We start from the raw sequence: 21,861 nt of genomic DNA on the forward strand, positions 1-21,861 counted from the left end.
TATATGCCATCATGTGCCAGCAATGCCCCTCTGCCATGTACATTGGCCAAACTGGACAGTCTCTACGTAAAAGAATGAATGGACACAAATCAGACGTCAAGAATTATAACATTCAAAAACCAGTTGGAGAACACTTCAATCTCTCTGGTCACTCGATCACAGACCTAAGAGTGGCTATCCTTCATCAAAAAAGCTTCAGAAACAGACTCCAACGAGAGACTGCTGAATTGGAATTAATTTGCAAACTGGATACAATTACCTTAGGCTTGAATAGAGACTGGGAATGGATGAGTCATTACACAAGTAAAACTATTTCCCCCTGGTATTTCTCCCCCCATCCCACCCCCCCACTGTTCCTCAGATATTCTTGTTAACTGCTGGAAATAGCCTACTTTGCTTGTCACCATGAAAGGTTTTCCTCCTCCCCCGCTGGTGATGGCTTATCTTAAGTGATCACTCTCCTTATAGCATGTATGATAAACCCATTGTTTCATGTTCTCTGTGTGTGTATATCAATCTCCCCTCTGTTTTTTCCACCAAATGCATCCGATGAAGTGAGCTGTAGCTCACAAAAGCTTATGCTCTAATAAATTTGTTAGTCTCTTTTCTTTTTTCCAACCTTCTGTTAGCTATTTTGACTGCCGCTGCATATTGAGTGGAGGTTTTCAGAGAACTATCCACAATGACTCCAAGATCTCTTTCTTGAGTGGTAACAGCTAATTTAGACCCCATCATTTTATAGTTGGGATTATGTTTTCCAATGTGCATTACTTTGCATTTATCAGCATTGAATTTCATCTGCCCAGTCACCCAGTGTTGTGAGATTCTTTTGTAGCTCTTCACGGTCTGCCTGGGACTGAACTAGTTTGATCTTTAGCTCTAGGCAAAAAAACAAACTATTTAGAAATATTTTGAAAAATGGCTTTCTGGGGGCAGAGGGGGGTTTAAATCTCCTAAACTCCTGGCTCAAATGACTCCAAATCTGCATCTTTAACCTTACCCTGTGCCCATCCTGAGGCACACCAAATTTCAAAGAAATCCTACTAAGCACAGCAATTTAAGGTCAAATCTAAGTCCTCTAAAACTGATGACTTGATGCTATCTGAATTATAGCAGTACTGGTGTGTTGCTATAATGCAAGAAGCTGGGAGAGTGGTTTATATCATTGAGAGAGCATGTTTATAGACATAGTGGTTAGAGTGAAAAAACAATAATTGTTATCTAACAATTCAGACTCCTGCAAGTATAGAACATAGTCACAGAAACAAGTGTTATACAAGAGATGGGTATTAATTACTTATTATTTTAAAGAGACATGGTAACCTAAATATGGCTCCAAAGTAAATGCTATAAAACAAACTTTTAAAAAAATCTAAAACCAAGACAAATGTATACACAACTTTTAATAGATGCCCAATGGAAACAATGGATTCTTAAACATTACTTTGCAATGCTTCAAGCCCAAACTTTGGAGCACTACATATGTCAGTGAAACTGATTATAAACAAATTGAAATTGTCCTTATTCATTTCATAGTCAAACAAGAAAAAAAGCAGAAAGTAAACAAAGAGCATCAGGAGTGACCAGAACCATTAGATTGGTAAAATACACATTGATTTTTGATGGTGAAACAATTTGATAAGGAACATAATACACATGCTGCAGATAGTTCTTTGAAAACTTCAGCTCAGGGCACAGCATTAATCAAGAAGTCTAACAGAATATTAGCAACTATTAGGAAAGGGATAGAAAAATAAAACAGAAAATATCACAATGCTCTGCTCATGAGATCAGCCAACTGTGCTTGCTCTCCAGTCGCAGTCCATCCCCTTCCGTCTCTTCCCAGCTAGGAATCCTGGGAAAGGTTCAAAGAAGAGCAGAAAAAAAAATCAAGGGTATGGAATGGCTTCTTTATGAGGAGAGAGTGAAAAGGTAGCATTCTTCAGCTTAGAAAAGAGACAGACATGATAGAAATCTATAAAATAATGAACAGTGTGGAAAAAGTGACTCGAGAAGTGTTCTTTACACTTTCACAATATAGAACCAGGAGTCACCCAATTCAATTAATAGGCAGAAGGTTTAAAACAAGCATAAGGAAGCACATGGTTTGAGCTTTGGCCTGCTAAATCCAGGGTTGTCAGTTCAATCCTTGAGGGGGCCACTTAGGGATCTGGGGGAAAAAATTGGGGATTGGTCCTTTGAGCAGGGGGTTGGACTAGATGACCTCCCGAGGTCCCTTCCAACCCTGAGATTCTATGATTCTACAATAAGAAAAGGAGTCCTTGTGGCACCTTAGAGACTAACACATTTATTAGAGCATAAGCTTTCGTGAGCTACAGCTCACTTCATCGGATGCAAGCTTATGCTCTAATAAATGTGTTAGTCTCTAAGGTGCCACAAGGACTCCTTTTCTTTTTGCGAATACAGACTAACACGGCTGCCACTCTGGAACCTGTGATTCTACACTTTTCCACACAACACCACCGATGAAAGTAAGCTAGAGGACTTACCGGTCCGCCGGAGACCTGAGCAGGAGGCGTAGCCTCACCCGGAAGGGCCTTAAAACCTCGGGGGGCTGGAGGCCTTTAAATCTTGATTTAAAGGGCCAGGGCTCCACCTGCGGTAGTGGCGGCTGGGAGCCCGGGGCCCTTTAAATCACCCCCGAGCTCGCAGCCGCAGAGGCGGCTGGGAGCCCTGGGGCGATTTCAGAGGGCCCAGGGCTCCCAGTTTCTGCTACCGCAGCTGGAGCCCTGGCCCTTTAAATCAAGGTTTAAAGGCCCCCCGCAGGATTTAAGGCCAGGGCTTCAGGCGCGCCCCGGCGGGAAAGTCCGGCCACGCCACCTGTGCTCGGCTGCTGAGAGCAGCCCCCCCGCCGCGGGCCAGCCAATCCTCGGCCCCCTTTCCCCGGCGCGGCTGGGGAGCCCGGCCCCAGGGCGGGGCTGAGGATGCGGCCTCCTCGCGGCCGCAGCGACGCCTTCCGCAGCACCGCAGGGACCTGCCCGCCGGGGAAGCCGGCAACGGGGGGGGCGGAGGCGGAGGCGGCCCATGACGTGTCCGGGTCCTGGAGCGCAGCGTGATTCATCAACGGCAGCGGCGCGCCCGGGGCGGGATGCTGCGCAGCGTCCCCGCTTAGAGCCGGGCCAGGGGCGAACCCCGCGCTTTGCCCCGCCGTCTCCTTGGCGCGGGGCGCAGGGTCCCCGGCGGAGCCAAGATGGAAGAAATCCTGAGGAAGCTGCAGAAGGAAGCGTCGGGGAACAAGCACAAAGCGATCAAGGAGAGCTGCGGCTGGGCCATTGGTAAGGAAGCGGGCAAGGCAAGGGGGCACCTGCCCAGTGCGTGCCCCGTCCCGCCCCCGCGGCAGAGAGCAGACAGCCCCCTGCTTCGCCCGGCGCCCGTTATGGATCCGCTGTTAATGTATTTGCAGTGTCCCCCCCCCCCCCCGCCCCGTGCCTGCGAAATCTCTACCTTTCCCCCATTGATTTAAAGGCACCCCAAGCCATAGCGGTGCTAAAGTATCTTTATCTCGCCCCCCCCCTTTGGAGGCTCTAAAATACACATTGCTATCGATTTGTTGGCCTTCAGCGTGAGCTCCAATCGTTCAGGAAAACAGAGCTGTTTGCAATGTTCCCTTTCCCAGCCAGGGCGCAGACAGGTTTAAGTAGGATTGATATATTTTTCGAGCTGCCTATATGAGTTTGCCGGTATATGACTCAGTGGTTCACCACTGCTGGAAGGCTGATGTGAGCCCACTGCAGGCAGTTTCCTTGCACTTTTAGCATCACTGGTTTTTAGTGAAATTAGGTTTATTGCATTTGCCTTAGTTGCCAGGTAAGTAAATTCTTTTGTCAGGCTTTCGTTGTAAAACTGTTCAGAAGGGACTGACCCAAAGAGTGCCTGGTTGACACAACACTGGGGAGCTGACATGGTCCGGCATAGACTGTATGGGGTTAACTATTAACATATGAAAGGCTGTTACTACTGCTAATGAAATTTGAAAAGGACGTATAATGACTTAATTGAGGTTACAGTACTTCTGGATAGAGGAATTATTCATCTCTCACAGGTGTCAAGCTAATGTCCCTTTTGTAAAAAAAAAAAAAAAAAATGCTTTTGATTTTCCTATTTTCAGTGCATTATCATCTCAAGTTCAGATGCTTTCTAATTGCTGTGAATCCCATGATATGTTAAAACTAGAGAGAATAAAAATGAATAAACTTATGTTTCATTGGCAGGTTACTTATTGTTATCCCTCCAAATACATATGCTGTGATTCAATTGTCTGATGTCATTTTTAAAAGTATAGGTTGCCCTGTGTGGCCAAATCATGCTTTGCTAGAGCCCAGTGATTTCAGAGGAAATCCATATTTTCATATTGGTGCCTAGACAGTACTGTGATTGGCACAATATAAATATATTTGATATGTAGTTTTTTTTCCCCTTTTCCAGACTCAAACCACCATAAGCATATTTTATGGATTTTTTTTTGGTGTGTATTAAGGGAACTGTGTGTTTGGTGATTACACTGGAATTATTAACACCTTTCTTTGAGAGCAAGATCTGGTGGACCCTTAAGTTATTTCACTGGAAAGAGAAGTAATATTTTACTATTCTAAAGTGCCAGCAATAGAGATGCTGAGCAAACAAGATGATTGCAGAACCACTGCTTGTTTTAACATGCAACCATTCAGTCTAATATAACACTGAATTCTTTAAAAATGTGTATCTTTCCATACAAGGATAAGGATGGTTGGGCTTTATACCAAGTACAGTACATTGGAAGTATTTTTTCTTAGTTCTCAGAGAGCACATACATAAGGTGTCCTTTTGATGAATGTGCTTTCTGTTACAATGCAATTTTTTTTGTACGGTGACTTCTCAGCCACTAATTTATGTTATGAGATCAGTTCTGAGAGCACCTCACTGTACATACCTTGTTGTTAACTACCTAATAAAACGAGTGCCTCTCTTAGTGAAAATGAACCAAGTGTAATGAGCTGCACACAAATCTTCAGAGAGAGGCTGTGACTCGAGAGAGAGTTCAAGCAACATAAGTCAGTGGTGGGGTTGATCTATACTAGGGCTGTCAAGTGATTAAAAAATTAATTGCATTATTAAACAATAATAGAATACCATTTATTTAAATATTTTGGGATGTTTTCTACATTATCAAATATATTGATTTCAATTACAACACAGAATACAAAGTATATAGTGCTCACTTTCTTTTTTTTTGAATACAATATTTGCACTGAAAAAACAAAAGAAATAGTATATTGCACCACAGTACTTGTATTAGGTGAGTTGAAATCTCTTTATCGTGAAAGTTGAGCTTACAAATGTTGAATTGTGTACAAAAAAACCCCTGCATTCAAAAACAAAACAATGTACAACTTTACAGCCTACAAGTCTATTCAGTCCTACTTCAGCCAATTGCTCAGACAAACAAGTTTGGTTACATTTGCAGGAGATAATGCTGTCTGCTGCTTGTTTACAATGTCACCAGAAAGAGAGAACAGGTGTTCGCATGGTACTTTTGTAACCGGCGTTGCAAGATATTTACGTGCCAGATGCACTAAAGATTCATATGTCCCTTCATGCTTCAACCACCATTCCAGAGGATATGCATCCGTTCCATGCTGATGACAGGTTCTGCTCGATAACAATCCAAAGCAGAGCGGACTGATGCATCTTCATTTTCACCATCTGAGTCAGATGCCACCAGCAGAAGGTTGGTGGGGTTTTTTTGGTGGTTTAGGGTTCTGTAGTTTCCGCATCAGTGTTGCTCTTTTAAGACTTCTGAAAGCATGCTCCACACTTCGTCCCTCTCAGATTTTGGATGGCACTTCAGATTCTTAAACCTTGGGTCGAGTGCTGTAATTTTTAGAAACCTCACATTGGTACCTTCTTTGCGTTTTGTCAAATCTGCAGTAACAGTGTTTGTAAATCAAACAACATGTGCTGGGTCATCATCTGAGACTGCTATAACATGAAATATATGGCAGAATGCAGGTAAAACAGAGCAGGGGACATTCAATTCTCTCCCAAGGAGTTCAGTTACAAATATAATTAATACACTAAAAATAAATAAATAAACAAACAAACATCATCAGCATGGAATCATGTCCTCCAGAATGGTGGCTGAAGCATGAAGGGGCATACGAATGTTTAGCATATCTGGCACATAAATACCCTGCAACGCTGGCTACAAAAGTGCCATGTGATCACCTGTTCTCACTTTCTGGTGACAGTGTAAATAAGAAGCAGGCAGCAGTATCTCCAGTAAATGTAAACAAACTTGATTGTCTTAGCAACTGGCTGAAGAAGAAGTAGGACTGAGTGGACTTGTAGGTGCTAACGTTTTACATTGTTTTGTTTTCAAGTGCAGTTATGTAACAAAAATCTACATTTGTAAATTACACTTTCATGATAGAGATTGCACTGCAGTACTTGTATGAGGTGAACTGAAAAATACTATTTCTTGATCATTTTTACAGTGCAAATATTTGTAATAAATATAAAATGAGTGCTGTACACTTTGTATTCTGTGTTGTAATAGAAATCAATATATTTGAAAATGTAGAAAACATCCAAAATATTTAAATTTCAATTGGTATTCTATTGTTTAATAGTGCAATTAATTGCGATTAATTTTTTTTAATCGCAGTTAATTTTCTTTAGTTAATCGCTGGAGTTAACTGCAATTAATCGACAGTCCTAATCTCTACATAAACTTGCACCAGTGTAACTAAATCAATATCCTAAAACCAGTTTAGTTATTTTGTTGCAAATCCAGGTGGGTGCTGATTTTGGAACAGTGTTCGCACACAGACTTGGACTGAAATAATTAAATCATTTGTAATCCACAGCTGCTGTTTTGGTGCAAGTTTGTAGATAGACTACCCTGTTCCAGGGTCCTGTATATGTCACTAGGCTGACAACTAGAAGGGTTCCCTACAATGAGAAAAGCACTCAATAACTCATACAGGATCAGGCCCACAGAGAATTTTTTGAAATTATAAGTTGTACATTAACTGTCAGTGCTATTGATAGGAGTCAGGTTTGGGAACAATAATTCAAAACTGTGGAAATGTACAGTATCTAGATCCTGAATACATTGTCTCCTTTAACATTCTTATTCTTTCCTTCGCTCGTACAGAAACTTTGGAATCTTCTGATGATGCTGCTACCAAGATCCCTCCATACAAGCTGAGGTAAGGAAACATAAATGTCTTGGATCATGTGACGCCATGGGTATGGGCAAAGCCTACAAAAAAAGGTCAGAAATAGGCAGAAGTATATTACTGATGTTCAGTGAGAAAGGAAAGCTGAACTGTGGCAGGATGACACTCATGATGGAAGCCTGCTTATTCTCACTGCTCCTTTCAGTCTGATATACTGTATTGTTAAATCTGGATCATTCAGTGAGTTCTGGAAATTAGATTGGGACAGGCAGTGTGGTCTTTGGGATAGAACAATGGGTTGGGGACTCAGGAAACCTAGTGTTGGTTTTGCCACTGGCCTGCTGAGTGACCTGGGGGAAGTCACTGAATCATTTTCTGCCTCAGTAAGTTCATCAAAAACAAGGATAAAGATACTGATTTCCTTTGTAAAGCACCTTGATATCGCCTGATGAAAAATGCTATATAAGAGCTAAGTATTATTATTTTAGTTATTCAGTCTTCCGTATTATAAAGTGGCAGTGAACTCTCTCTGTTTGCCAAGCAGGAAATTTAAATTGAGAAAAGGGATATTGTTTCCAAATAGTCACTTTTTAGGTTTGAAATCCCTGGTCTGTCATTTCAGTTTGAGTTTTAGTTCATAGGTTCCTTTAGGGTTCCTTAGCAAGTCTAAGCTTTTACCTTGTCAACACAAGACTTTTTTCCTGACAGATCTCACTGCATTGTTATCCCAGGTGCAGTTGCACGGGTGGTAGCGACCTCAGGAGTGCTAGGCTAGACAAGGCTCTGGCAGCTGCCAGTGCTTTTACTACCACATCATTGAAACTTGGTCAGAACAGGGATAAATAGAATGGTTTTAAAACCAGTAGCAGCACCCTTAGGAGCCTTTCCTGCACTAGCATTGCCAAGTGACTGGAGCTGTTGCAGAGGGAGAGTTTTTTCAAAAAGAAGCCTAGTATAGACCCCCTTTGTGAGCCATCTTGCACCCTAAACCTCTGATCTTGCCTTCAGAATTCACTGTCAGTGGCATGGTGCTCGCAATTGATTTGAGGACATGTTTTTTTTCCTCTTACAATTGTCTGGAGGTGTATGTGGATTGTCTGGCATAGGGTACAGCGGGCTGGGGAAAGATAATTCCGTTTTGCGGAGGATTTTGGTATTTGAAAGCTGATTTCATTCCAATTTGTGAAATGTTTGAATTTTATTCCAATCTCCCATGAAAGGTGTTCCAGCTCTGGGGCAGTCAGTCTGGTGGACTGCCCTGGAGCTGTGGACCCTGGGAGCCCAGGCTGCCGAGAAGCTACAAGCCTAGGAGTTCAGGAGATAACTCTTCAGTCAGACTGAGCTGAAGGGCAATTGGGAATCTGCAGGCCTGCCCTGGCTGAGCTGGGAGCTGGAGCTCCCAGGGCTTCCAGGTGCTGGCTCCTTGTCAGATTGCCTGGTAAGCTGCGGAGGAACCAAGTGTCTGGAAGCACTCTGGGTCCTGGCTAACCTGAGAGCTTCAGAGATTTGGAACATGGCTTCCAGGTTCCTGGCTCCTCATCAGATCGCCTGATGGGCTGAAAGGGAGCCAAGATTCTGGAAGCCCCACTCAGTGGCAGCCCACTAGCTGAGTTTCAGAAGAGCCTGGGATGGGAGCTTAGGAACTGGGGCTCTCAGGGCTTCCAGGCTGTTGGCTCCCTATCATAGAACTGTAGGATTGGAAGGGACCTCAACAGGTCATCTAGCCCTGTCCCCTGAAATCATGGCAGGACTACATAATAACTAGACCATTCCTGACAGGGGTTTGTCTAACCTGTTCTTAAAAACCTCTAATGATGGAGATTCCACAACCTCCGTAGGCAATTTCCAGTGCTTAACCACCCTGACAGTGTGTTTCCTAATATCCAACCTAAAGCTCCCTTGCTGTAATTTAAGTCCATTGCTTCTTGTCCTAGCCTGAGAGGTTAAGATGAACAATTCTTCTCCCTCCTCCTTTTTATGTATTTGAAAACTGTTATTGTTTATCACAATATGCACAATTTTTTCATTCTTCCCTGGTAGGTCATGTTTTCTATACCTCTAATCATTTTTGTTGTTGTTCTCTGAACTTTCTCCAGTTTGTCCACATCTTTCCTGAAATGTGGCGCCCAGAACTGGACACTATATTCCAACTGAGGCCTTATCAGCATGAAGTAGAGCAGAAGAATTTTACTTCTCGTGTCTTGTTTACAACACTCCAGCTAATACATCCCAGAATGATGTTTGCTGCTTTTTTTTTCTTTCAACAGTGTTCCATTGTTGACTCATATTTAGCTTTTGATCCACTCTGACGTCCAGATCCTTTTCTGCAGTACTCCTCCTTAAGCAGTCATTTCCCATTTTGTATGTGTGCGTTCCTTCCTAAGTGGTATACTTTGCATTTGTCCTTATTGAATTTCATCGTATTTACTTCAGACCATTTTCCAGTTTGTTCAGATCATTTTGAATTTTAATCTCATCCTCCAAAGCACTTGCAACCCCTCCCAGCTTCGTATGGTCCTCAAACTTGTATATATACTCTCTATGCCATTATCTAAATCATTTATGAAGATAGTGAAAAGAACTGGACCCAGGACTGATCCCTGCAGGACTCCACTCCATATGTCCTTTCAGCTTGACTGTGAACCACTGATGACTACTCTCTGGGAACGGTTTTCCAACCAGTTATTGAGCCACCTTGTTGTAGTTCCATCTAGGTTGTATCTCCCTAGTTTATGAGAAGGTCCTAGGAGACCATATCAAAAGCCTTACTAAAATCAAGATATACCACATCTACCGCTTCCCCCTGTCAAAGAAAGCTGCCATCCTGCCAAGAGCTGTGTGGGCACGCTGGCAAGAAAACGGGTAGATTCCATTGCAGATTTGTTAAAAACCATCTCCACAAAATGTTTCAATTTCAATGTATCAGCATTCTCAGAATTTCCAACCAACTCTAATAACTTCAAATGCAAAGTATTGGGAACATTGGGAATCTGGGAACAGATTTGTTACTCTTCCAAGATGCACTCGGCAAATGTATGTGTAGAGTTGCGGGATCGGAAATCCAGTTATGCCTCTATAATTCATTGTGTGCCCTGGGACAAACTAAAGCAGCCTGGAGGTTGCTCTGATTTATGCCAGTGGATACGATCCCTGAGGAACCATATGTCAGTACAGAACTGGCAGAGTGCATCTTGCTCTGCTTCATCCCACGCACACTCTCTCCCATCCAGACATGCAGCCTGTATCAGAATGGAGGGCAGAATGGAGCCAGCTATTCTGGCTTCATGCCAGCTGAGAACTCCACCACACCTGAGTAATTTTCAGGTCACCTGTTAAGTCAGTTTACCCTGCTTTGCGCCATGGCTGAAGTAGAAGGAGCAAGTCTGGCCCTTTATCTTCCATCTGTGGCATAGTGTGCTCACTGTAGTTGTTGGTTTTTTTTCCACGCTAATCCTTGTGATAGTGTTGCGTAGTGTTGTCCTCATTGCCAGCCTTTCCACAGATCAGCTTTTTCATTTGATCATCATCTCTTAAGAACCCTTTTGCCCCAGCATTATTAATGTGAATTGGCTTTTCCATTGTAAATGCTAATATTTTGGAACCAGAAGTCTTGACCACTTCAGCTGTGGTGAATTGAAATCTAACCTACAGATCTATCAGGCATGATATATTTGTTTGTTTCTACAAAAAATGGAATGTGTGTATAAAACGTTTGGTGTTGGGCCTCACATGTCAAAACACCAGCTGCCACGCTGAATGCTCTGATGCTTCCTGGGAGTACCCAGGGCTGTGAGGTACCTTGTACTTGCCCTTAGCTTGAGAGAGCCTTGTCTCTGGCTGCTGGGGATCTTCTCCACTACCCCACAGGCAACACAAGCACTGCCCTCTAGGCCTTTGCAGGCTCTGCTGTGACTCCACAGGTTACAAATAGGCACAGTCCACCCCTCAAGATCTCTGAACCTTTCCCTGAAGTATCCTGCCCCTGGACTACTGGTCATGTGCAGCATTCACAGATTCACTGTTCCCAAAGCAACTGTACACCCCAGCTTATCAGTTCCACCCCAGATCCCCACTCTGCTTAATACACAGTGCTTAGATTTGTTTTTGGAGAAATGAGGTATATGTTTTATTTAACAAAGGATAGAGATTCAAAGAAATGGCAAGTAGACATTTTGGAAACAAATGGTTATGTATAAAATAAAAACGTAACATGCATTTAGAGCCTAGACTTGACTGACTAGATACTCTCATATCTAGTAGAATTTGGCTCAATCCAAAATCCTTGTGGAGTTTTATAGCTAAACTGCAGTGACCCTCCTTTTGTGAGACAGACATGTCAGCTTCCTAGGTGAAGGATCCAGGATGGTGGGTTTTTGTTTTTTTTTTTTTGCCCCTCCCGCCCCCCAAGATATACCAGTCCTATCCTTTGTCTTTATTCATAAACAGGACATGCCCAGCTGTTTGTTTCATTTTGTAGACTTCCTCTCATAGATTTTTGCAATCACTTATTTAGCCTGTGGCTCAGTACAAATAGATATAAATTGTGAGGTATACAATACACAAATGACCAGACAGGGAGATAGGTGTATGTTATCTCCTGCCTGAAAGGAACATTTCTGAGGCATGCCACCTCCTGGTGACCTGCCTTTACTCCAAGACCATAAGAACATAATTTTCTGTATAGCATAACTCCTTAAATATTATGATTATGTTGACCTGTGGACAATTAGCTCTCAGTAGAGCTGTTACATGCCACTTTTTGGTGAACTATTATGCCTAATAAGAATGCTATACAAAATTCTGACAATAATACAGTCTTCTTACAATGTCAGCGGAAGAACTGCATTCACTAACACTCTATCTAGGGCTGTACCAAATTTACAGCCATTCAAAACACATCACAGACTGTGAAATCTGCCCTTCCTCCCACTCCGCTCAAGAAATCTGGTCTTTTGTGTGCTTTTACCCTGTATTATTCAGATTTCACAGGGGAGACCAGCATTTCTCAAATTGGGGGTTCTGACCCAAAAGGGAGTTGCAGGGGTGTTGTAATGTCATTTTATGGGGTTGCAGTATTGCCACCCTTACTTCTGTGCTGCCTTCAGAGCTGGGCAGCTAGAGAGCAGCAGCTGTTAGCAAGGTGCTCATCTCTGATGGCAGCGCCTCGCCAGCAGCAGTACAGAAGTAAGGGTGGCAGTACCATACGATGCCATCCTTACTTCTGTGCTGCTGCTGACAGTGGCTCTGCCTTCAGAGCTGGGCTCCCAGCCAGCAGCCACTGCTCTCCAGCTCTGAAGACAGCATCGCCTCCACCAGCAGCAGCAGCACAGAAGTGAAGGTAGCAGTACCGCAACCCCCATGACAATAACCTTGTGACCCCCCACAACTCCTTCTGGGGTCAGGACCCTTGGAAATACAACACTGTGAAATGTCACATTTAACTAGCTGAAATCATTAAACTTACGGGGTTTTTTCAATACTCTGATTGTGAAATTAACTAAAATGGACTGTGACTTTGGTAGGGCCCTAACTATATCAAATCCAGTGAGCCAGATGGAGCTAAGCTGGTTTATGTTGGCCCCAAAGAGTCTAGAGATCTGATTTGACGTTGTGGAGAGGATGCTCTCCAATTGCTTTAAGATTACTCTTAAAAACCAAACAAACAAACAAAAAAACCCAACAACAACAAAGGAAATTGAGTGTACAAAAACTACATTAGAAGAACATTAAGGATGTGCCTGATTCCAACAAAGTGAAGGCAATTTTGATGTACACCTGCTGCTCTACTTTTAGCTCACCCTGTTGGGTTGCGCCTGTGTATTATTGAACATATGGCATGTTAGATGAAATGGTTTCCTGAGGCCTTTGCAACAAATGAGTGAGGTCTGCTGCAGCTTTTGGATCATGGTTGCTTCCAAGGCAACCTTTGCACTTCCCAGTCAAAATACCTATTACACAGGACAAAACCTGAGGTGTATTTTGCCCCACAGGCCAGCTATGTTCAGCAGAGTTTGGTCAGTAAAGGAAGGAGAGGCAGCCTTGAATGTCATGGCTTTACTTAGTTTAATTGAGACCCGTTGGGGTTCATCTTCCCAGCACAAAGTAGGAAGATGTAGCCATTCGACGCCCCTTGACATTAATAGGATTTATGGGGATAAATCCTTGAAAACTACTGTGAAAATTAACCCAGTTGAGGGACTACAATTGTAATGTCTTACTTCCTAACAAAAGTACCCAGCTCCGGACACTGAGCCCTTTCATTTCCCCGCTGAACATGTACATGGGTTTTCTCACACTACTCTACTCTGTCAATGTGGCTCAGCTCTATCCCAAGGGGACAGCACCTAGGGGTGGGAAGGGCTACGTGCCCATTCTGTCCAATGAGGGCATCAAATAGAAAGGCAGGAGGGCTTGGGGTCAAAGTGATCTGAGTTTGGTTCCCAGTTGTGCTGTGTCTTCCTGTGCAACCTTGGACATATCACCTAACCTTTCTGTGACTTGGTTCTCCATCTGTAAAATAATGCTTCACAACTTACGGGGGTTGTGAAAATAAATGCATCACATGGGGGCTTTATGAATACCTAAATAGATAAAATGGAGGGACTATTTTTAATGGCCACATCTGTCCAAGAGAAAGTGGTCTAAGATAAAGGGTTGCGAACCCTCCAAGATTGGCATGGAGTCTCCAGGAATTAAAGATTATGTCATGTGATGAAACTTCCAGGAATCCATCCAACCAAAATTGGCAACCCTAATAACTTCATATAGCCCAGCAGCCAGCCCTCTGATTCTAATGACTTAGTTGCTACTCAGCTGAGCTAGATTCCTATTGGCATCTTCAAGGTGAAAAGCTCTATATCCTATTGCCAAACACCTGAGCTATCCCATCTTCTCTATTATGTGTCTAATTTCTAGTCCTGTTTAATGGTCTACTAACAATAACTGAACAGAAATAGAAAATGGGCCCTTAGTGAGGAATGTGAGCCATACCGTGGAGTAAAAGGTACATAGGTTCTGGAAGTAGGGGTGCCACAGTACCCCCTAGATTGAAGCGGGTTCCATTATCTACAGGGTTTGAAGTTTGGTTCAGTGGCTCTCAGCACCCTCACTATAAAAATTGTTCTAGCACCCCTGTAAAGGAAGGAACTAGAATGAGTTTACTAATGCAGAAATGTAACTGCTGTAGTTCTTTTAATTGCTATCTTCAACCTTCATCAGTGATAGCTAAAGGGGGTTAATCCTGGGGCAAATTTTTATGCACATAAAAAGGCAAAGCCACCTTACTGAAAATTTACCCCTTGGTACACTTTGGAGACTTGTCTTTTTTGCCTTGTATGTTTTATGTGTACAAGGCTTCTACCTTGGTCGGGCAATTTAGCATTAGAAAATATTACTTTTTTTTTTCCCCCCTCCTAAAGTGATTTCCTCAGAGCTCTAAGGTATATTTCCACAACTCCCAAGTTTTTCACTACCTGAATGTCAAGTTCCTTTCATCTAACTTTTCTTCTCTCCAAGAATGGGTATAGTATTTAATGCTTATTGCCTCCTGCCAACCCACAGAAGTGTCACTGTCGACCTTACTCTGAACCATTACAATGAACTTGTGTCTCAGTAGTGCCCCACCCCTAGCATGTGGTGAGGCACTGGGGGAAGACATGTATGCTCAGGTTCTCAGCTGGTGTAAATTGTCATAGCTCCATTGCTGTCAGGGGAACTACACTGATTCACACCAGTTGAGACTCTAACCTTCAATTTTTACAGTGACAGGTAGGAGATGGATCAGTGTGTGTGTTGTTAGCATAATGAATAATTGGGGCCCTACCTAATTTTACAGCCATGAAAAACATATCATGGACTGTGAAATCTGGTGTCTCCCCGTGAGATCTGGTCTTTTGTGTGCTTTTACCCTATACTATACAGGTTTCAAAGGGGAGACCAGCGTTTGGGGGGGGGATAGCTCAGTTATTTGAGCATTGGCCTGCTAAACCCAGGGTTGTGAGTTCAGTCCTTGAGGAAGCCATTTAGGGATCTGGGGCAAAAACTGAGGATTGGTCCTGCTTCGAGCAGTCCCTTCCAATCCTGATATTCTGTGATTCTCAAATCGGGGGTCCTGACCCAAAAGGGAGTTGCAGAGGGATCATGAGGTTATTTTAGGGATGTCACGGTATGCCCGCCCTTACTTCTGTGTTAACTTCAGAGCTGGGTGGCCAGAGAATGGCAGCTGTTGGCCGGATGCCCAGCTCTGCAAGCAGCAGCACAGAAGTAAGGGTGGCAAAACCATACTATGCCATCCTTACTTCTGTGCTGCTGCGGGCAGTGGCTCTGCCTTCAGAGCTGGGATCCTGGCCAGCAGCTGCTGCTCACCAGCTGCCCAACTGCTGAAGGCAGCGCCGCTGCCCGCAGCAGCGCAGAAGTGAGGGCAATAGTACTGCAACACACCCCCTCCATAACCCTGCAACGCCTCCCTTCTCCCTCCCCCCCCCACAGCTCCTTTTTGGGTCAAGACCCCTACAATTACAACACTGTGAAATTTCATATTTAAATAGCTGAAATCATGAAATTTAGGATTTTAAAAATCTTATGACCATGAAATTGATCAAAATGGACCATGAATTTGGTAGGGCCTTATGAATAATATAGTATGCATTCATTGCTCGGCAAAGGTTCTCCAAATACTTTATAAGCACTCCTTTATTAAACTTCACAATACTTTGCTGTGCCATGTATTATGGTGCCCAGTTTAGAGATGTGTAAACTGGAACATAGAGAGGATATCCCCAAATTTTCAGACCTGTCCACTAATTTTGGTGTTTTGTAAAGAGACACCTGGGCCCTGATTTTTCAGAGAGGGTGAGTTCATTTCAACTGTATTTACCAGTGCTCAGCACCAACAGAAATCAGACCCTTAGGTATTTTATGTTGGGCATCTACATTTAATGAACACTTTTGAAAAATTTGGCCTAATCAATTATGTGATAAAGTCAAAACTCGTGAGTCCTGACTCCCATGCCCTTCCTCTAACCATGCTGCTGTGGCCACCTTCTTCCTTCTAGTGAGCTTTGTTAGGTCATGCACCCCCAACAGCAACACCCCAAATAAAACTAAACTGGGTATTGCCAGTGCTAGCTATAAATTGATAAAAGCATGTTAAAGGGAAAAGTGACCAAGCAAATTTAAAAAATAATTTGGCAGCAACTCTCAGCAGCACCATAGACTTGCTGATTAATGTGCCTGGTGGTTTCAAACACCCACTTTGCACACTGGATCCATCTTGCTTCGCATATTTCTGTGGCCTGCTTGGCATATTCAGATTCCGAAGAATCTCAACTTTTTAATTAAAAAAAAAAAGTTTCTAGCCCTTATGGTTGCAAATATAATCTTCCAGTGAGAACCATTTGTAAACTTATGCCCTGTTGTCTGCCTGAGTATGCAGATAGCCTGAAACAATGCATCTGAGTTGTATGAACTCCTGTACTGCCTATTAAACGTCACTGGGGTATTGACTCTAAAGCCTAAGGGTGACAATTTAAACATCAAGAAAAGGAGTACTTGTGGCACCTTGGAGACTAACAAATTTGGCACTCTAAGGTGCCACAAGTACTCCTTTTTCTTTTTGCGAATACAGACTAACACGGCTGCTACTCTGAAATTTAAACATCAGGACTGACTTAGCAGATGGGATGAGTAAGAGGATCGGAAGAGCAAGTGGGAATTAGAAATTGCCTGAGGGAAGGGAATGCAAAGGGGGGGGAAGGGCAAAAGTAGCAGCGATCCTAAATGTGAACATATTTTCCCACTGAATAATGTTGACTGTGACGGTAGGTACTGAATGAATAATAAATGATGACTTACGATTTAGTTACAAATAAGGGGCCTTGATCTTTTTATAAACCTCCCACTGATATCAGAGCATATCTAATCATTAGGGCCCTACCAAATGCATGGCCATGAAAAATGTGTCACAGATCATGAAATCTGGTCTTTCTTTTGTGTATTTTTAACCTATGCTATACAGATTTTTTTTTTTTTTTTTTTAAATCCAATGACCATGAAATTGACCAAAATGGACCGTGAATTTGGTAGGGCCCTACTAATCATCACAATGGTGAAAAAGCTCCTGGAGCCACAAATGCCATCTACATTAGGGCTCCCAACATTACTAGCCCCAGTGCAGCTGAATTGTTAGCACCAGCAGTGTAGATGAAGCTCCAGAAAAGTTTCATTAAGAGTGGGTCTCACCTGTCCTACAGACCATCATTCCTGGGAGCAGAGGGGGATAGTGTTTAATCCTGGTGGAAAAGTTTAGCTTCGCAAGTGATCATTGTTGAAGGAATGATCCATTCCAGAATTTAGAAGTAACTAAGATGGAGGGAGATTCATTGATGGGCACAGAAATCCATGTAACACAAGGAATATGATTATTTTTATATCATTGCCATCAGTTTCAACCTGTGAGAATTTTCCATAAGACCATTAGGAATACTACTCCCTGGCAAATAGCTTAGCAGCTGTTCATCGTTCTCAATGATGAAAGGCAAATGTTTTGCAGGTCCAGTCAGAAGCTGGAGGGAGGGAGAAACAAAGGGTGTGTGTGTGTAATGCTTTTGCCGGGGACAGAACAGGAATGGAGTCTTAGAACTTAGTAAGTAATCTAGCTAGATAGGCGTTAGATTATGATTTCTTTAAATGGCTGAGAAATTAGACTGTGCTGAATAGAATGAATATTCTTGTCTTCGTGTCTTTTTTGTAATTTAAGGTTTTGCCTAGAAGGATTCTCTGTTTTGAATCTAATTACCCTTTAATGTATTTACCATCCTGATTTTACAGAGGTGATTCTTTTTACCTTTTTCTTATATTAAAATTCTTCTTGTAAGAAATTGAATGCTTTTTTTTCATTGTTCTTAAGATCCAAGGGTTTGGGTCTGTGGTCACCTATGCAAATTGGTGTGGATTTTTATCAAGCTTTCCCCAGGCAGGGGGATGCAAGGACAGTGTGCTGCATCCTACAGGCTCTGTGCTCATACAGTCTGCAGACCACTTGTGGCCGTGAACCATTTGTTTTCATAGCCCTTGTTGATATTCATCAGCAGAGAAGTTTAAAACTGTATGTTCCTTATTTAGTTCCCTTCCAAACAGCTGTGATTCACCAGATGTTTGGTTGTGGACCCCTCCCCTCAGTTCTTAGTCCTTTACTTCCCCTAGGTTGTAACTTTTTCAGGCTCCTTTCAACCAGGTCTGCAGCTGTCCACCTCCATCTTATCTTCTCTGCCTCTTTGTTTATGTACCTTTTGGTTTAGCACACTCCTCCTCTGATCATGATTCAGCTGCAAGTGCCTTCCCCAGGCTGCCGGGCAGAATCTCAGCCTTTAATAGCATGTGGGCTAGCCAGCCACTTCTCAGGGTGTTAGAGAGATGGTGGGGATGGGTCTGCGCACTTTTAGGGGAGAGGGGATGTTTCTGTGGTTAAGGCACAGGGAAGGGACATGGGAGATCTGTGTTAATTCTGGGCTCTGCCACAGATTCTGTGTGATGTTGAATTTCACTGAACCTTAACGGGGATATTAAACTTCCCCACTTTACAGATTAAAAAAGCTTAAAACAGGCCATTTCCTAATGCACAGAAAATACATTGCATGTTTGGTTTCTTTTAATCTTTGTTTGCTTAGGAAAGTAGTGCTTTTTTTATTGTTGAATACACTAAGGCCCAGTGAGTGTAAATGTTCAATGCATGGCAAATGTGGTTTTTAAACAACTGTTTATTTTAATAGCCGTCCTTTAGATCTGCTAAGATTTAAGACTGTTTGCATTGCTGCTAAAGCTGAATGCAGTCCCATAACACAGGACGAACCTTTAAAACTCAGCCTGTAGTAATTGGAAATGCAACTCATCCCCTCTTGTCTCCTCTCGGAGCTTTTTTGGATTGTATGGCCCCAGGTTTGCTTACACAGTGGACAAATTAGCATAGATTCATCCAGCTCATCATGCAGGGTCTGGGAGCGAAGAATGTTTGAAGTGTCAAAACAAGAGACTTAACCAGAAAGAGTTTTTCATTTCTTTATTGTGGAGAGTCCAGATTCCCACTAAATATGCTCCTGGCTCTAACCCTGGAGGGGGCAATGGAAAATGTTTGTGTTGTACAATGTAGTTAATAGTGAATGAACTCTTAAGATTGTCATGATCTGTTGGAAGAAATTACTGCAGATTGCGGAATCTTTTTACATAATGGATATGTTAATGTTTGATTGAATTGTACTAGGTGAATGCATGGCAGAAAATATTTATTATAGTTATGGTCCCAACCAACATCTGGCCCCATTGTGCTAGACAAATATTAAGAGACAGTTCCTTCCCAAAAGAGCTTGCAATCTGGACAGTCAATGGACGGAGAAAGAGATTTGTCATGAGAATCGCTTTAATTGGGGAGCAGTGCTTTCCATTGTTAGAGAGAACTGGTTTGGATTTGACCAAGTTCTTAGCCTTTTAAAATGGCATACTGGGCATGTACAGGAAATCTTTTAGCTAAGGTCAAAAGGTTCATCAATAAGGATGGATTCACTGACCCTTATCACACACTGACACTCTATTTCCGCTACTACCCTCTTAAATCTTGCTTGTATGCTCTTGGAGAAACACTGAAGAAACTTAATAGCTGCAAATAAAATAGGCAAAAATTACATAAAGGATACTGGTTGTCTTATAATAAATGGCCCTTTGGGATTTGTGTGTGCCATCAGATTCCTTAAGAACAGAGTTAGCTGGAGTCAGTTACCCATCTGGGATGGATGTGGTAGGAAAACAGTTAGAAATGTATCAAAAAAGAAGCTCCTCTGGAGATTAAGGACATCCTGGTTATTTCTTTTGGCCTTGTCCTCAGACTGACACATTTTAATATTGTGATGTATGTTTCTTTGTTGCTCTTTCCTCACCTTTTCCTTTGTACAGTACTGCTACCCTCTGAGCAATAGTACATTATGTGCCTAATGTTTTCATCTTTACAGTAGTGTCAAGCTGCTAGCTGAGTGGAATCTGTCTGTATTTAAATAGAGATGTTAAGGGGCATAGCAAAGCAGCTAATAATCTTAGAAATTATCTCAGGATGGGTGACGGTTTCAGAGTTATTTAATTATGATAGCCAATATGAATTCTGTAGTCTCTGTTGCTTTAGGTTGTACGGTAGATTAACTAGTTTATTCAAGTCTGTCTTTCCCACAAAGGCCGTTACACTTCTGTGATGGCAACTCAGATTCTGGTGGATGTTATGTAAATGAAAATGTTCTTGTATTGTCTTCTGTATTCTTTTGCTTGTCTGCTTTATGTTTAATGGGGATGTTAGCTGTGGCACCCTTCCAAAATTCCAGATTGGATACGCGTGTGAGGCCCAGCTAACATACACTCCATTAATTTTCAGTTAGACATGCTTCCTCTCCTAAACTGCACTGTGGTAAACAGCTGTTGTGTTCCACCCCAGAAGCATTTATGTTTCAGAGGTGGGTAATGTGATTCTTCTATGTATATAGTTTGTAAAGCAAAAGGAAAGGAGCAGATACATGGAGCAAGGAGTGAAGGGGAGAGGAAATACTGGGAAAGACAGCAGGGAGAATTCTCTACTGGAAAGAAGGAATCAAGGGGAGAGAGAGGGAGCTCCACAGAGGAACAGCATTGGGGCAGTGAGGAGGGGGATGGCAAAGGGCATCCCCTTTCTCATGGATGAGAGGAATCCCCAGGGTGAACAGGAGAAAGCAGTGTGGAGCACACGAGGCAGGATTTATAGCATGCAGCACGTAGCAAATACCAATACAGGTGGAAAGCACATGGAAGGTGCACATATTCGCCTTGCTTAAATGATCAAAATAGCTTTTTGGGAGTGGATTTCCTGTGTAAACATGGGTGTATTGTGGATTTGACTAACCAGATACTGTGTGTTACAAGCGAGGGTGGCACCAGGAAGAACGGGATAAAAGGAACCTCAGGTGGGGTGAGGGGGGAAAGCAAAATAGGGTAAGAAATCTCATAAAGATGTTGCAGGTAGAGTCGCATCCCAAGGAGTTGCTGTGGCTCACCCATTTAGTTAGGAGAGAGGTAAGCCTCTGGGGAAGGAATATGGATTTTGGTGGAAGCCACTGTATATCTGGGTAAGCATCCGCAGCGAAATCCTGGCCCTGTGGATACTAATGGCAAAACTCCAACTGACTTCAGTGGAATGACAATGTCGCCATCCAACTTGAGGATCCTAAACCCCAAAGCTTAGAAGTTTTGAACTCTTTTCCCATCACCGCTTTTTATGTATTTTTTTGCAACATTGATGCTGACTTTTTGCATGCTCTGTCTTTTTTTTTCAGTGTCGTCTCATTGTAATGCAGGATAATCTTATAATGATGCAATATCATAAAAGAATGCATTGTGTGAACATACACAAGTGGCAGAAAATGTAGGATATAGTAGGGTTTTTTTTAAGCTTTTGCCTTTTTTTTCCCTCTTGCTCAAGAAAACTTTAAGGACGATCTGAAATCAGTTTTAAAGACATGTACATTTTAAAGCCAGAAGCCATTCTGATATTTGTTTGACCTCCTGCATAACACGGTTGATGGAACCTCACCCAGTAATTTCTGCATCAGGCCCATAATGTCTGTGTGAGCTATAGCATAATGACCTTAATAAGTAAGATTCAAATAATTTAAAA

At 42.6% G+C, this 21,861-nt stretch overlaps 1 protein-coding gene and 1 long non-coding RNA gene across 12 annotated transcripts in view; one reads left to right on the forward strand and one right to left on the reverse strand.

The window, feature by feature from the left end:
• Window positions 1-1,390: 1,390 nt before the first annotated feature.
• LOC119853120 lies at window positions 1,391-2,704 on the reverse strand. Its single transcript, XR_005291948.2, has 2 exons — window positions 2,511-2,704; window positions 1,391-1,855 (listed from the first exon to the last, which is right to left on the reverse strand). It is a non-coding gene; the product is annotated as an uncharacterized LOC119853120 (long non-coding RNA).
• Window positions 2,705-2,801: 97 nt separating this feature from the next.
• ARFGEF3 (ARFGEF family member 3) overlaps window positions 2,802-21,861 on the forward strand; it is a 128,347-nt gene continuing 109,287 nt past the window's right edge. For 8 of the 11 annotated variants that reach the window (XM_038395665.2, XM_043511068.1, XM_038395668.2 and 5 more), the window contains exons 1-2: window positions 2,803-3,296; window positions 7,157-7,211. In XM_038395665.2, the coding sequence (XP_038251593.1) occupies window positions 3,212-3,296; window positions 7,157-7,211 (140 nt within the window). In that variant the 5' untranslated portion in view covers window positions 2,803-3,211. Of the gene's footprint in view, window positions 3,297-7,156; window positions 7,212-21,861 lie in introns of all 11 variants that reach the window. The other 3 variants (XM_043511065.1, XM_043511067.1, XM_043511069.1) reach the window with 1 other exon arrangement.

This window comes from Dermochelys coriacea, chromosome 3 (genome assembly GCF_009764565.3).
Source record: "Dermochelys coriacea isolate rDerCor1 chromosome 3, rDerCor1.pri.v4, whole genome shotgun sequence".
In the NCBI taxonomy this organism is placed as follows: Eukaryota; Metazoa; Chordata; order Testudines; family Dermochelyidae; genus Dermochelys; species Dermochelys coriacea.